Source organism: Ambystoma mexicanum, chromosome 1q, assembly GCF_040938575.1.
Source record: "Ambystoma mexicanum isolate Mex_15411 chromosome 1q, UKY_AmexF1_1, whole genome shotgun sequence".
NCBI classification, from domain to species: domain Eukaryota; kingdom Metazoa; phylum Chordata; class Amphibia; order Caudata; family Ambystomatidae; genus Ambystoma; species Ambystoma mexicanum.
The window spans coordinates 221,718,053-221,735,073 of NC_090922.1; the positions used below are offsets into that span (position 1 = coordinate 221,718,053).

The window sequence follows — 17,021 nt, forward strand, 5'->3', positions numbered from 1 at the left end:
CAGGTTCAACTGTGGGGACAGGAGCCTGAGGCAGAGGCATTTGGTGGGTAGTCAGAGGCTCAGCAAGAAATACCTGAGGTGAAGGTATTTGTGGCTGAGAAACAGGTACTGAATTAATCTCTGTTGGGAGCACAGGTGAAGTGGTTAATGGTGGAGTAGTTGAAAGAACTTCTGAGCGATTTCAGGAAATCAGTCATTTGGTGCAATCTCATAAGCCCCATGAAGCGTTGGAAAACTATATTCGCAAGCCTAGCTTTGGGATGTAGATAAAGTACTTGAAGTTCCTAATGAGGGTGCAGCTGTTGTATGTTTTGCAGGGACACACTGTGTCTGAACAGGTACTGACCGCAGGTCCATATAGCTCAGTTTCATGAAGAGGATGGGTATGCAGTGCATCAGGACGTTTGGACCTCAGACCACCGAACACCAAGTGTGAAATCATACCTTGAAACTGTTTGGGGTAAAAGAGTACACTGTAACATTACATGATTTTCGTCGTGCTGCAGTCTCTGAAGGTAAAGAACTATAGATAGAAAGGCCAGATTCCAGCTCTTCATCATGCCTGGCTGCCATCTTGTGCAACACAGGGAAAATGTTCAGAGCACAGCCTGATGTAGATTTTGTACAACTCTTGGAGACCCCAGTATCGGTCCATGCACGGTGGAGCTCGAGCAGTTGCTCAGGAGGCTTTAGGCCCTCAAAGACTAGGTCTGTTGGTCAGAGTGCCTGAATGCATCCCATCAGGCCCACGTCACATACCAGAGCAAGCCTGCACACTCTGCATGATTCCCAGTAACTATAGCCCTTGTGGCAAGCACCGGTAGAATAGGCCTTGCAGGGCTCGGGGTTGCCTTTGATGGAGCCCTCAGAAGAGCAACTCCAGGGAAAGGAGTCCCTCTGCAGAGGTACTCTCGAAAAACATGAGATAACTTACATTTTCCATCCAGGCCTACTCCTTAGCCAAATCCTTCAAGTGATCTGAGAAAAAAGCTCCCTTCTGCATAGGATGCATTCTTTTGATTGTCTGGAACTCTCACACATGTCAACCTGTGATCAGCACAGAGGCACTCTAAACTGATGTTGAAAAGGAATGTTCACTTAAAGAACATCTTAAGAATGTGGCAGAAATCAACATAAGCTAAGAAGCCGGGGGACGGACCGAGGACCAGTTTAAAAAATATTGGAGAAAAAAAACAATTAGGGAGAAGGCACACAGAAAAAAGTAGCAGTGGGGTAAGGCACCTGATCCTGTCGCACATAAAAGAAACTTACGGGTGGCAATGGAGAGAGGGGCTTGTGCAGAGCCACACCCCACAGTCGTGACCACACCCACCTTCACAATTTAAGAGGATAGCACACTTGTGGTACAAAAGGCTCTGTTCCCATCCCCAATGGGAACTAGTGGGTGGGGCGCCCATACGGTATGGAGCAAATGGCACAGGAGATGGAAGTACTAGGTGTTGTGCTCTCAGTGAACGCCCACATTTGTTGATTGCATAAACTTACCAGGCCTAAAGCTGCCTTGTGTACAGGAGAGATTGAGAGGTCTGCACACTTCACCTCCCACACTTGCACTGCATCAAACCAGTGGTCCGGCTCTGTGGCACTGTCCCATCTGTAATAACTGCGTGGCTTCTCAATCACGTGATCCTGCACCAGAGAAGAGTTAGTCAGTCAATATGCTTTATTTGAAAATAATTTATTTAACCAACAATAAATTAGGCAATGTCTTTGAATCATGCGACTTAACAGCGCCAAGTTCTGTGAATCAATTGGACTGTCATTACCTCAGCATACAAAAAACATACTCTACCTAATGCTACAAGTGGAAAGGGAGAAGACATTAGGGGAGGAGTTGTACACATGGCTTCCATTTGACGATGCACACCAAAAGCGACCAATTAGTTGCTAGTGCAGAAAAGGTTGATTTCAGGGTTGTTTGAAATATCTACATTGCAGTGCGCTAATTAACATCAATACCTATTCAATTTCATTACATATTACCACCTTAAACAGCAATTGTCATCACTCTGAACTCCCTTCAGACAAAAATCTAAATATTCAAAAAAATAACTTATTACACAAGACCAATACACAGTCAAATCAATTCAACCATACAAATGTACGACACCCGTCCTTATACAAGCTTACATTTTTAAGCCAAGAAGCTTCTATCCTAGCTTATGCCTCCAATGAAGCAGAGGGTGGTCCTGGGAAGAGGGGGACTTTGAAGGAGTCTAACAGATGTCCTTTAAACTTCCTATTAACATAACCCAGCAAGAAATGTACAGATGTTTTTCAGAACCAACATTAGTTTGGGGTTCTGGGAATACAACCTAGTAGACCTGCAAGAGCTTTTCACACTTGGTGTAAGCAAACTCACTTAGTAACAAGGCTGAACAGTAAGTCTTAGACTTAAGAGATCAGGGATTTGGTGGCAGCTCCAGTTCACAATAGAGATTGGCAAACATTAGTATGCCCACACAAATGTACATAAAAAGAAGAACTTACTTGCTTCTCTGTAATTTTCTTTCTGATGGATCTTTTCCCTGCAGATTCCTCATCCATGTATATATCTACAGCAGAAGCTGCCTTCGGAAACTCCGCCAAGGTGTCCCGGGTATGGTCAGCTGTTCGTTGGCTTGGCTATGAACCCCACACTGGATGTCACAGCAGGGTTAGTATCTGATGCAGAGGCCCATGAACTCAGTTTCTCCCTTTTTCCCTAGCACTCGGCCACGGAAGGACTGCCGAACAGAGGAGGTGTACACGTTTTTCGCCAAAATGTGTGGTGGTTGTATGAGTAATCCCAGTCTGCTTTGCTGAATGCAGAGGGTTCTGTGGTCGCAATCAGCGCCAAGGCTGAAGCAGTCAGTGCCAGGGCCTTGGTGAAGACTCCTTGCATTTTGAGGCAGATATCTTCCCATTCCTACTGTTGGGGAGCAGGGACATTCGTCCCAAGCCCCCCCCCCCCCCGAACTCCCTCCCAAGAGGTTCTGGATGAGACAGACATACAAGGGTGTTGTAGGTGCTTGGGAAGGTTATAGGAGGAATGGGGGTGTTGATAGAGGCTGCATTATGGGTAGCTTATCATATGTTTGGGTATAGATTGCGCTGGGAGTGAAACGCCATTTTAGAAAACAGCAGCCATTCTGAAATCGAGGCCTAGTGCCGCGCTGCAGCCAGGGAAGTAAGCCCGGGCCCAGAACATAGAAATAAGCGTGTGAATGTTGGTTTGGGGTGCAGCGTAGGCAGAAGTGAAAGACCAAACCCATGGAGATTCATAAACCTCTCATTGTTTCATATTATTAGCAGATGTATCCCAGAAGGAATGTGCTCTGCAAGGCAATGAGGGGTTGTTGGGAAGTATGGACGATCGTCTCAGGCTCCCCAGTGCTTTCGGACGAAACAGGCCTAGGAATGTGCAGTAGGGGTTAGGGAAGGTAGCAGGGGGTGTCGCTAGGGGGCCATAGTGCGGGGAGTGTGGTGTACGTTTTATTTGCACTGGTGTACATGGGGAAATCAAACGCCATCTTGGATAGTAGCAGCCATATTGGAATTGAGGCCTAGTTTTGCACTGAAGCCAGGGCCGCAGGCCCGAGTCTCACACAGACTGGCACCGGTGAGAAAGGCCAGCGCTGCAGAGATTCATACACCCTTCATTGTCTCATGTTGCCAAAATGTCATATACTGGAAGGAATGCGCCCTGCAAGTCCACGAGGGGGTTCAGAGCTCACTGTGAAAAGCGATCCCACAAGAAGGAGGGCACAAGCCTCTGACCTTTCCTGTCCCAGCTCTAAGTAATCGCACCCGAAAGCCCCAGCCCCAAGACCCCCAGCATTCCAAGATACCGGTCAGTACCAGACCACCAACTGTAAAACTGTTAGACCCTCACGATCGATCAGAAAACAGGGATCAGTTGCCCTCACTATAGGCCGTGTGATTTGTCCTGCGATGTGCCGGGAGGGATAAAATAACATAGCTAATAATAATACATAATTGCCAATTAGTTACAGCTTTATGCCAGATGACCCGCGAGGAGGAGCCCAAGTGAAAGAAAATGGACAGACTGGGCTGGGACCAATGGCCAGGCATCCCGTATGGAGCAGGGAGCCTATGTAAAAGGTCTCGACCAACCAGCCATTTGGACTTGTACATTATGTAATTTACGTCACCGATGACGCTGTATGCCTTCATAAAGTGTTGTTCGTACTGATTATAGCCCCATTTCTATTTTTGTGGAAATAAAACTTTGGTTTCCTTGCAAGAGGTGTGCTGGGCCCTTTTCCCTATTGGCTTGTATTTTTTCTGGTGTGAGCGTTGACTGGCTTCTCTACAGGGGCCGCAAGCTCCCTGTCAAAAGTTATCCCACGAGAAGGAGAGCACAAGCCTCCGACCTTCACCAGTCCAAGCCCTAAATTATAGTGCCCAGATGCCCCCATCCCAGGACCCCGGCATTCCAGTGTAGCAGCCAGCCCCAGACCACCAACCATAAGCATTTTAGATTGTCAATTTATCAGGAAGATCACAGCAGAAAGACTGATTCACCACATCCTGTATCCTTGGGATTTGTGCTGCAAGTTGGAATAACATCTAAAACCAGGGTGGGAAGATTTGGGAAGGAGCCAACATGTCTGGGATTGAGCTGGGGGTTGCAAGTTATCATGACCTCAAAAGTATCCTGTGCGCCCATGGTTGCAGTATCAAGTGCACATTAGGCCACAGATCGGGAATGCAATGATCTGTGTTGGTAGTTGCTAATTAGGAGCTTCTCGCATGACGTACACAGAAGAACGCCACGTGGAAGACGACGAACAGGAGAAGCTGGTACCAATGGCCTGGCATCCCTTATGGAGCAGGCAGTATATGTATATGGTTGCACCAACCAGCCACCTGGATCTGTAATCTACAACACTTATGACACTGTGTGCCTTTATAACGTGTTGCTTAAGCTGTTTGTCAGTGCGCTCCGTGTTAGCAGAGTTCTTTGCTGGCATGTATTTTTCTTGGGTGTGATTAAACCTTGTTCTCCTTGCAAAAGGTGTCTTGGTGTTATTCCCTGGCAGGTTGTATTTTTTCTACGTGTGCGCTAGGGATGTAACGGTATAACGGTATACCGTTAAAGATACCGTGAACCACTTAATTGAACAATAATAACCGTCACATTGTTTATACCGTTATACCGTTCATACCGTTAAGTGTGCTTTTCAATCTGATTTGGAAAGGCTGCAGTAAGCAATTGCTGCGCAGTCTTGGTTTTGCACTGTTGGATGTGCCGTCTGCCAAGTAGTTTCAGTTGGAGCAGTTTTTAATGCCATTCCATAAACCACACGTGCCTTACACAAAATCAATATGTTAGCAATAGGAAGAATAGATACAGTGCCAAGAAGGAAAAGGGTTTACTTTGGGGTGGCGGCTTTGGGGTTTATATATTTATAATGGATAATGTTCTCTAAACATATGGCAATGGGGGATTTCCCTGGTTCTATCATTGAATTTACATATAATAAGTCACACTGCGAAATTCACTCATCTCTGTGGGTATTCCCTGCTGCCATACCAAAGGGAAACATGTCCGTGATTGCTGAACACCTTTTGGCCCGCAAGTAAACTAAAGGCTGTAACGTAAAGAGAAAGTGCGTGTGTGTGCGTGCGCGTGTGCACAAGCGTATACTACCATCAGCCTCCATTGATCTGTGGCATGCAGGTTATCAAGATGGCAACATGTTCATCTTCACCAGTAGCCAGTGGGGAAGCAAAAAGCCTAAATGACCACTAAAGAAAAGCTATTCAGTTTGCTTTGCCAGTTGCAGCAGGCCTCCACCCCACCCCCTCCTCTCCTCTCCACACGTGTGTTTGTGTTTGGTGGAAGCAAGGCATTTCAGTGGAAAGTATGTTGAAAAGCCCAATTCTGGCCCTGGGTGCCTGGTTTTGTTTGTGATGATACATCTCTCAATTTATGACCTTTTAGAAAATATTTGTTAAGATCAGTTAACTCCACCTGCTATACCGCGATAACCATGATATACCGTCATTTGGCAAGAAGGTTATTGTACCGTCATAAAACGAATACCGTGACACCCCTAGTGTGCGCGTTGGAGGTCTGCCAGACAAATTGGTGACCCCGACGAGATACCACGATTTTTCAGCAAGACGCAGAGGTTTCCCAGCCGCACAGCATGAGGAGCTGCGACCACCTGCAGCAACCAGTCTCAAGTGTGCAACCTGTAGTGGCTTACAGGAGCAGTTCTCCCAGAATTCCCGTCTGCTCTTTGAAGCAAAGGCGCAGCTCCTATGATGGTGCAGTCCGTTTATGGGACCCTGTGATGGAGGAGCGCGAGTGAACACGCACATGTGAGTACACCTTCTGCGTGTGAGAACAACAGGTGAAGACTTTGAGAGGGGATTGGGGAAACAGGAAAGAAGTGTGTGGGTGCGAGAGTGAATTGACAAAGGGAAGGCGAGAGGTTATGGTTGAGTGGTGAGTTGAGCGAGAGACCTTGTGGCAGTTAGAAGGTTTTTTTAATTATTATTTTATATGAGAAGAGAAACTGAGAAATGGAATCCTTTCCGAGTTAGGGAAGAAGATGGCAACATACTTTGAGAATACAGATGTAGGGGTTCCGTATAATTGGAGAGCTCCAATTCCTGTGCCCAATATATTCCAGGCAGGGGAACAAGATGGAGTAGTGGTTGTTTTAGCTCATTATTTTAGTTAGTTGTTTAGTGTGTTTTAATTTACATGTTGCGTTAGGAGGCGACCACGGGAGTGCCTGTGAGAGGAAAGGGGGGCGCCGGGGTTGTGTGTGCAGTGTGTGTGTATGGATGTGGAGTGAGGAAGAAAGAGAGGAGGGGAAGGTGAAGAGGAGGTGACCAGGGGAGGGTGCGACCGTTAGAGTACATGTGCAGTGCATTGCCGTTGTATAAGGATAAAATTGCAAAATACCATAAGCAGTGGGTGGCGGAGATACAGGGGTGGGGGGTATGTTCCGCCATTGGCAGAGCAGGGTACGAACAATAGAGGGACATTAGAACACATGTATACATTCTTAGCTGCTAAATACAAGGGTAAAAAGCTTCAGAGGAGAAAAGATTTTGGCATCATGGAAAATGGTGGAGGATTTAGAAGACAATGATGAGTGTAAATCCCAGAAGGGTGATGGCGCAATTTCAAATACGGTAGCATCACCTGAGGAGAGGCTGTTACCAATGCCCCCAGTGGGATGCTATCCCACCCTTCCCACCACGGGATACACTAACACCACATTTGTACCCCCACCAGCCACTGCACCACCCTCATATCACACCAATACTACTCCTGCTATACCGGTAAAGGCAGTGAATAAGGTGGATCGGAAATCACAGAGCTGGAAGAGGCATTGCAGGCGGCAGAGTTGACAAGGTTGAGGACCCTTATTTATTTATTTTTTGCATCTATTTACAGCGCACAAAACCCTCAGGTATCTAGACGCTACTTACAGAAAGTGCTTGACAAGACTATGCATTGTATACATACTGGTAGAAGCTCACCCCAATACCAAGGAACTCCCACCTAGATGCATACCGAAGACATGTAAACAGGAAAATACATGCTGGTAAAGCCTCTCATGTTGCAGGGGGCTACATCAGACATGCATTAAGGTCATAGTAGGTGAAAGACTACATGCTGGTAAAGCCTCATGTTGCGGGGGGCTACATAAGACGTATATTCTGGGACATGGTACTTATCTTAAGGATGGTCGGTTACAGAGGTTAGTTACTAAGGGGGTGGTTACAAAGTAAGTTTACAGTGCACTATGCAGGAAACAAAGCTCGATAATACAGGAAAAGAAAAACATCATCTGAGACCCGGATTAACTGGGACATGGCAGATCCCAGAAAAAGTTTGGCAGTGGCAGGCGGGGAATAAGCAGGGGTGGGGACAGGTTTCTGGAAAGTGTCTCTGATGCTCTTAACATGCCTCGTCTACAGGAAGATTGAAGGAGCGTTTATTTTGGATTTTCAAAAACAACTGAAGGTGTATGGACTTAACGTGAGGAGAAGGTGTAGATTGTTGAATTTAACGTACCAGGCTGGACAAAGGGCAGATGGGGGTGAGAGTAGGCGAGAAATGAAACTAATGGGGGTTCTATCCCTAACCCAGGCGTCCATAAATCACAGGTCTCCCCATTACTCATTGGTAATATAAATGAGGGCACAAAGGCCTCATCTGTCTTTCTCCAGGGTTCTTACAAGCGTACCTATTCCCAGTGTGTATAACAAAGGCGATGGTAACTTTGTGCCAATTGCAGACACATTGGTCCTTTCTTACACTGCTCCTCTCGCTCTGTTCCCTTGATTTTACTAATACTCTTCGTTCCCTCTCCTGCACTACTCCCTTCTCACCTTTCCAACTCTCTCCTGTCTGCCTAATGATCTGCACACACTCCTTTTCCTCCTCACCCCACACAGCGGCCTGTCATCTCTCACTAGGCTCCCCAGAGTTACCCCTCACAACGACCTCATTTCTCACCACACCCCCCTCACTACACCCCTAATCACTATTACCCTCTTCTCACCTCACCCCCCTCTTCTCACCTCTCACTACATCCCCCTCTTCTCACCTCTCACTACACCCCCCCCTTTCTTCCTCTCACTACACCCCCCTGCTCACCTCTCACTATAATCCCCCCCCTCCTCTCCTCTCCTCTCCTCTCCTCTCCACCTACTCCGGGATAAGGTACCCTGCTCACCTTTCCAATACTCACCCCCTCAAATCTCCCCTGCACTCTTCTCGGCCCACTCCTAAACTCCTCTCTATTATCCTTACTCTCTACCAACACCCCCCTACCTACTTCTCTCACTCCCCTAACTCCCATCTCCCCATCCGTACTACCTGCACCTTTACAAACACTGCAATTCACTGTTTAACTCTCACACACTTGTACGACTGTCACAAATACCTTACATGCACTCTGCTCCAAAGTGGCCACAAACTCCTCAGTACTCCTTTCTTCCATCCGTCCTCTGACTGGTCTCACTTACCTAGACAAGTCTTGACCTGACCCCTGCACCCCACACTCTGCCTTTCATTCTTTCAGCTTCAATACTGCAGCTCTCCTGCTTCTAACCTGCGCTCCTCTCCCTCCATTGGTTCCAGCACTCACATGACTAATGGTTAATCTGTGCCTATCTAGTCACCAGGGATTGGGTTACAAAGCTGAAAACCTTTAAAATAAATCTCAAAACCCGTCTCACCAAGCCCGCTTTCATTAGTAGTGTCTGATGGTTTCCCTTCTTGTAGTGAGCTTTGTGTTTTTCTGAGGTGGATGCTGTTGGGTTGTGGAGAAGGCTTTTAGTTCATATTAATGGCTGCATTTCAGGTTTCCTGTTAGTTCGGCCCAGTCGGTTTTCTTGGAAGCTCCCAAGTGCATGGTGGGAGTTGTGGTTCAGTAGGAGAAAAAACTATTGCCAGAACAAGTGCTGGGAGGCAATTTGCAACAGAGGGTGGCATCATTAACAGGCATGGAAAATGAGGGAGGGATCAAGGAGGTTTGGGGGGGGTCACAGAGACTCTAGTCCCCCATGCAAGCCCCTTCCCTTGACAAGGCCATGGCCCTGACCCGTTCACATACCTCCACCCTTTCTCCAAAGCCCCCTCTTTCTGCCAGCTAACTCCCCACCCACCCGCTCCCGATGTTGTTTGGGACCTTTATTCCTCCCAAATTCTTCTGCTCCCACCTGTCCAGTGGAACTTTACCTAGAGGTCTTTTGGGACAATAAGGGATGTTGCCCCATTTCCCCACAGGCATAGCATCTGGTCACTCAGTACACCCGGTGGGGTATGAATGGCCTGTACCTTCTGTTTTTCTGGCTTAAGGACTCCATCCACTCCTGCAATCTGGGAAACCCGCTCTCCCAATACTCGATCTCGGGGAAGATTCAGCATCACAATGACCCTGGTGACAGTTTCCCCCATGTGGACCGGCCTTTGCCATAATGTAAGTCATCCACTCTCTGTGAATACATCAAGTAGACATGTTCTCTGCACGGGAGAGGACCTTGGATAGCAGGCCCGGACAAACGTTGTTGGTGCCAGACCGACTCTCCCAGGTTTTGGACCAGCACCCAGAAGGTTTCTTCTAGCAGGTCGCCCCAGGCATATAGTTGCCCATGGTGGGAGTGTCCCTTGGCAGTTCTTCTCTTGCCCCTCCTGTGGTATTTGTTTCATAATGGATGCAAGGTCAGACCCCCTCTTCCCACAGACCAAACGCCATTGCATTTGCCTCTCCTTAATTTTTCTCGGGGGCAGTGGGGACCCAAATCCCTTTCTTTGGGCCATTGCTGTTAGAGGACTGCCCTAAATTATATGTCCTCAGGGTAGTGTTCTCCATCCTCCTCCTTTGAGGAAAACCGATTCCTTACCTCTCGGTAATGTTTTCTCTGATGGACGTTCCTTTCACCGATTCCTCATTTATGACATCGTTATCCCAGCGCAGTTGCTCTACGGAAACGTTTCTGCCTCCAGAGGGCGCAACGCATCTTTGTCCGACACCTCTATGCGCAGGCATACGACATCGGGCTAGTGTTTATATAGCAACACTGCACCCGTGACTTCAGTTCCACCCTTTTCCCTGTAGAAAAAAGGGTGTACTAGCTTCCCGCAGGAGGGGCAGGTAGGGAGGGCGATGAGGAATCAGTGGGAGTAACATCCATGACAAAGATTATTACTGAGAGTCAAGTAATTTGTTCTTCTAATGGACTCCTTCCTTCCACTGATTCCTCATCTATGATGGACTCCCAATGCAGTATGTAAGGTAGACCACCACCTAAACCAGAAAACTCTGGCGGACTGCACACCAAATCGGGAATACTGGTCTGCAATGGAATCCAAGCAATAATGCTTAGGAAACGTGCCAAGACCACCACGCTGCCGTCTGGCAAATGTCCCATCAGCAGGGCAGAGTTGGTAGCCACTCCTAACAGAATGAGCTCCAAGACACTCAGACACACCCTTTCCAGCAGGGTCACAGAGAATTATCCACCTGGACAGTGTTTGGTTGCAGCACTGCCAGCATGAGCATCAGCGCAACCAAAATAAAGCTGGTTATCCTTCCTAGCTTCTCTAGTACAAGAGACACAGAACTTAGGGCCCATACTGGGTCCAGCCGATGGAATCGTTCCCCTGCCTTAGAAGGATGAGGGGGAGGAAAAAGCACAGGAAGATGGATCTTTGAGAGGGATGGAAATCTGAGACCACCTTTGGCAGACAGGAGGGTCTCACTCTCAAAGTCACCTTCTCTTTGGGGAAAAAAAACAGGAAAATCACCTTAAGAGTGATTAACCTAATAGAACATGAAGGAGTTCAAAAGGAGAACCCATAAGAAACGTCGAAACGAAATTCAAATCCCACGCCAGAACCACAAACTGGTGGAGAGAAAAAAGGTTCCACAAACCGTGCAAAAACTGCATAATAGCAGGGATTCCGAAGAATGAGCCATGTTGTGGCGGGTCTACCCTTCACAGTGCCTGCCTGGGCCCAAAAAAAAAAGCAGAAAATCCAAGGATACAGGATAGAGGAAAGGATTAAAGATTCAGGTCCCTCTCCCATTACCAGAGTGAAAATTCACATCACCTGCAGGCATACATGGATTTCGTAGTGGGCCGCCAAGCTGAAAGCAGCACACAAAAGACGCTGTCTGACAAGTCCCACTCCTTGCACCTCTCAGTATCCAAGCATGAAGATTCAGGCTGCTGAGTTTAGGGTGGAGAACCTGCTCTCCGAATGGGAGAGCAAGTTGACTCTCCCTGTAAGGCACTGGGGGGCAGATGGATATGTCCAGCAACTCTGGATACCATGTTCTCCAGGCCCTTGTCTGGAGCTATCAGGATTATCGTGGTTCCGAACAGGAGCAATCTCCTGAGAACCAGCAGAATGATAGGGATCAGCAAGAACGCATAAAGGAAATCAAAAGTCCACTTGACCGTCAGCATGTCCCATAGAGCTCCCTGTCGAAGAAATACCCTGGAGCAGAACTCTTCCCACTGCCTGTTGACACTGGAAGTGAAGAGATCCACTTGAAGAGTTCCCCAACAGAAGATCTCCTCCATATTAACCCTGACTGAGCACCCACTCGTGGGAGGCTGAAGCCTTTCTGCCAAAGGCATCCACTGTGACATTCTCTTGTCCGGCAAGATGAGCCGCAGTCAGAGAGAATGTTGTCCAGTGCTCAGAACCACAGTTGCATTGCTTCTCTGCAGAGGCACAAGGATCCCATGCAACCTTTTTTGTTGAGGGAGCGCATGGCCACTGTGTTATCAGTCCGGATCAGCACAGTGTTGCGTTTCACAAAGGGGAGGAAAAAGAGCAAAAAGACCAGTGCCAGCCTGATCGCCCTCAGCTCCAGCAAGTTGATGTGTTCCAGAGAGACTGCGGGAGACCACAGCCCGCTCACCGTTCGATCTAACAGGTGAGCACCCCAACCAGTCAGAGATGAGTTTATAACGTCACTTGGGGCCAAGGCAACAATGCAGCTTTCAGCAAGTTGTCTTGCATGCCCACCATCCAAGATCCTGATCCACCTGAAACAATACCTGCAAGGGGACCGACATGTGGCCCTGAAACTGAATATTGGCAATGGATAAGCCACTAAAACGATCTCATGCGCAGCCTTGCCTCCGGCACCACTAGAATGCAGGAGGCCATGAGGCACAGGAAGGCTGGGCCCTGGACGTGTACCTGAGATTGGCGGACATTTACCATCCAAAAGATGTTCCCCACTTGATCTTCATGCAGGAAGTCTCTGCCCAGGCGAGTGTCCAAGACCACACCAATAAATCAAAAACACGAGACCTTTTGAAGTTCAGAGAAAAGCCAAGGCTGTGCAATTGAGTGCATGTGTAAAGTAGGTGCTCCGACACAAGATCTGGGGAGCGGCCTCAAACGAGCCCGTCCTCTAGGTAGGCAAAGGCATGATTTCCTCTCCCATAACTGCTAGCAGCTTGTTGAAACCCACCCATGGGAGCCGTAGAAAACCCAAATGGCAGGAACCTGATTTCGTAATGATGTACGAACCTCAGGTACTTCCCACGCATTCAATGAATTGGCACATGAAAGTAGACATCCTTAAGGTCCAGGCAAACCAACCAGTCCTGCAGATCAAGGGCTTGTAGAATCTGGGTTGGAGTAACCATCTTGAACTTGTGTTTGCGTAGGAACAAGCTCAGCAACCATAGATCCAGGATGGGGTGAATGCCCCCGTCTTCCAAAACCAGAAAATAGTTGAAGTTCCACCCCTTCCCTCGTACAGAGCATGGAACCAGCTTGAGACACGAGTGTGGCCTGAGAGCAGTGGTCTGGGGATGCGCTTAAGGAATGGAAGACAATACCCCCGCCAAATGACCTATATAAAAAGGTAAAAGCGTCGGACGCAGTCTTCGACTATTAGGCTATCTGGGCTGAACAGAGAAAGCACCCCAACCCCTGTGACAAATTACCCTGGGGTGCAGCGGGAACAGCGGACTGGGCACCCCTTCCTCTCGGGAAACGTCTGCCTTGTTCTCTTCCTGGCTGACCACAGCCCCTCTGGGCAAAGCTAGGAAAGGGACAAAAACCCCCGCACTGAGACATCTATGCGGAAGGCTGTTGCACTCCTAGTCTCAAAGACTAAGCAGACGCCTTGGATGACAAACTTCTGGAGTGCGTCATCAGCCTTCACTGCAAAAAGGTTATGGTTGTCAAACGGCATAGCCAACAATCTGGACAAAATGTCAGCTGCAAAGTCAGAAGTCCTTACCCATGAGTGGCACCTGACCATAAAGTTCTGAGCTTCTTCCAGCTCTTGGCTTGTAATCCGCTTCCCCAAGTTCAAAACAGTTCACCAGGTATCATGGTTCCCTTTTCTGAGTTCAAATCTACCAGCTTTTCAAAAAAAACACCACAATTTCGAGACACTTCCCAGCTCTTGTCATCAGTACTTTTCACTGGTTCACATACCTAGTTCTGTTTCTTGACTTCAAAATCACTTAAGCGACTGTTGCAAAACACAAGCTTCTTTATGGTTCCTTTCATTGTTTTTTTTCCAAAGGGTGGCACTCAGTCTAGGTGCAATTGTCGGACCACACGTTTGTTCCTTTCAAAAGGGTTTGTAACTTTCAGTTTGTTCGATTTTCAAATAATGCTTCTTTCAGGTCCCCGGAGCGCCCCAGTATGAGTGTTCTCAGTTTCCACTTTGCGGCTTCAGGCGGCAGCTCCCGTTGGCTCCTTTCCATTCCTTGTTCGGTTTTCAGCTTCCAATACCTCTGTTCTTTCCTCACAGAGGTCCGAGAGAGTACTGCTCGCTCTCTTGGAGGCCTGCAGCGACTGGAGTGCTTTGGTATTCCCAAAGCTTGCACCTGACACTGTGGTCGTGCAGGTTTCCAGAGACACTCTTGGTCGGCCTTGTCCCTGGCGTCCCTTTCCCCTGCTTGAAACTGCTTCCAGCACCGGTGTCTCCCGCCTCTCCAGTCCGCCTCTCTACAGCCTGCTTTGCTCCAGCCTGCCGTCCCTCCACTCATGCTGTGCAGCCCACATTTTTATATCCACAGGCAAGGTCATTCCGTTCAAATGCCGGACCATAGTAAAACTTATTAACAGAACATGTCTGGCTGTTCCATCTGAAATCCCCTCTCCAGCCCCCCCCACAGCCCTCTTCTTCGTCTCAGTACCAAAATGGTGTTCAGGGAGGTTTGAATAAAAGGAAGTGTGCATAACTCTTGTCTCCTCCTCGTCTTGGTACTTGGCGGATATGTGTCTGTATTAACAATATGAGGAGGATATGTTTTTATCTCACCCAAATGAGGATTTGTCTACCTAGTTGGTTTCTTCCTCGCCCCAGTGTTGAAGTGGTGTTTCTGGGGGACATTTTGTAGGGGAGAAAAGGGAAAGGGCTGACAGACTAAAGGCCTGAGGGATAGAAGGTTCATCCTGAAAAGGGAATGGGGGATACGATGTCTCACCTAAGGACGTCCTCTCCCCACTCCCAAAGTTCCCTCCACCCAGGTGATCCTCCCTTGCAGATCCACCCCCAGGGTCGGGATCCAAAAGCCATTTATTTTTAAATATCTTTATTGGCATTTATAATAGGTACAAGAGCAGTGTGGTACTGGTTGCCAACTGCAGTATAGACATTCGTACATGTAAGCCAAACGGTTAGTAAGCAATAAATAACTTCAACATAAATTATTTAACAGAAACAACAAGAGTCTCCAGGTGGTCAACTAAGTTCGTTTTGAGAGGGAACACACGGGAAAGGGGAAGAAGCATCGTAAGAGGGGGGTTGGGTACCTTATGACAATGGTATATACCAGAGTTGCATGATGAGTAGATTGGTGAACCAAAAAAAAGGGGGGCGGTGGGGGAGAATTGTTCAAGGAGGTTTATTGTCATTGGTAGGGTGGAGCAGAGCCCATGTAAGGGCCTTGCAAGCTTCAAATGCTTGGCTCGCTTCGTCAGGAGACCTGGCAATGCCTTCTTCCTAGGCCGAGGTCTCTGCGCCGACCCAGCGCTCCAGCTCGCTGCGCCATGCTTGATAACGTGGTCCGCCCGGTCGCTTCCAAGCCATGGCTATGGTCCTTTTGGTGAGAATACAAGCCAGGTCCATAAGCTTCTTTGTATGCTTGAATTTAGCTAGCCTGGGGTAAATTCCCAGGAGGCACTCTCCGGGGGTCCAAACATAGCTAGACATGCCCGCATTCCTGCAGGTTCGCTCAACTTCGGTCCAGAGTCGTTGGACCTTGGTGCATTCCCAGAACATATGCATTAAATCCGCTTCATCTCTGCTGCACCAAGGGCAGTTGTGCTGGGGTTGTTCAGGGATCCAAAAGCTATGGCCTTTCCCTGGCCACCTGAGAGGAGCATCTAGGGGGAAAAGAGTGAGGACAACCTCAGGGCCCTCAGTGTCCAGTGGAAGGGACGGGAAGGTAAATGTCTTCAGGCTAGCCGTCGTGGCCTGCACCACCAAGACCTCGGGCGAAGCATGGGAAGAAAAAGTCTGGGAAGAAAAAGGCCGGATCAGACGGATCAGGCCAATGTTTTCGCGCCAGCTCCCTGTCCACTGTCGGAACAGATGCAGGTTTCTTCCACACCTCCAAGACAGAGTAGTGCAGGGGGCCTCTACTGCCATATTGAAGGGCAGGAGCATCTTCTTTTTGGGGGTAATGTCCAGAATATCACAAAGTTCATATTGAACCTTGGACCTAGAAGGAGCAGATAGCCCCAGAGTACTGGCCACCTTAGCCATCAAGTGCTGGAAGGTGGTGTGAGGCTTTCATAAGGGACGAGCTGGCAAATATTCCATCTCTGGGAGGTGTCAAGGCCACTGGCCCCTTGCAGGTCCTATGCCAGGCCTAGCACATCCTCACCTTCCCCGTAGAATTCCCCCAGGAAATCCATCATCTCCATAGAACCCATAGGTTGGCTGCCCTCTTCATCCTAGATGTGTCACATCCTTGCCGCTCTCAAAGGCGGGCCTGTTGGCCCCAAGAGACCTCCGTCTGTCTGGCCCCGGCCCAAGCACTTATGTGTTCAGGATTGGTCCCCAAAGGGTACCCCTCAGGTTGCAACATACACAGTGGGACCCTGCGGAACCAGAGCTGATGGTGCACCACAGGCACCAAGGCCGGAGCCACCAGCGCCTTGGCAAAAACGTCCAGCATCTTTTTGAGGAAGCTCTCCCATTCTTCTGCTGTGGAGGACTGGGTAGGAAAAAGCACCTAAGCCGGACACTCAGGGGACCCTCTGGAGCAGTGGTTCATCTTAGAAGATAACAGCGAAAGCCAGTGTCAGGACTGGGGCAGCGGGACCTCTTCCAATGCTGCTTCTTTTTTGTCCTTTTCCTTGCGTGGAACCGCCCACTCCTCGAAGCATCGTTCAGCGCTGTGCGACCTAGATCGAGACTGCAGAGCTTCACCCTTCGTCTTGTGGATGAAGGTGAAGATCTTCGCCGCCCCCTCCCGGACGGCCTTCGTGTACATGCACTAGCATGTCCCACAATCCCGAGTCA

The 17,021-nt window shown here is 48.6% G+C and overlaps 1 protein-coding gene across 1 annotated transcript in view; it reads right to left on the minus strand.

The window, feature by feature from the left end:
* LIG1 (DNA ligase 1) overlaps positions 1 to 17,021 on the minus strand; it is an 876,776-nt gene that overhangs the window by 89,193 nt on the left and 770,562 nt on the right. Inside the window, exon 25 of the mRNA XM_069637540.1 lies at positions 1,507 to 1,650. Coding sequence (XP_069493641.1) covers positions 1,507 to 1,650 — 144 coding nt within the window. The remainder of the gene's footprint in view (positions 1 to 1,506; positions 1,651 to 17,021) is intronic.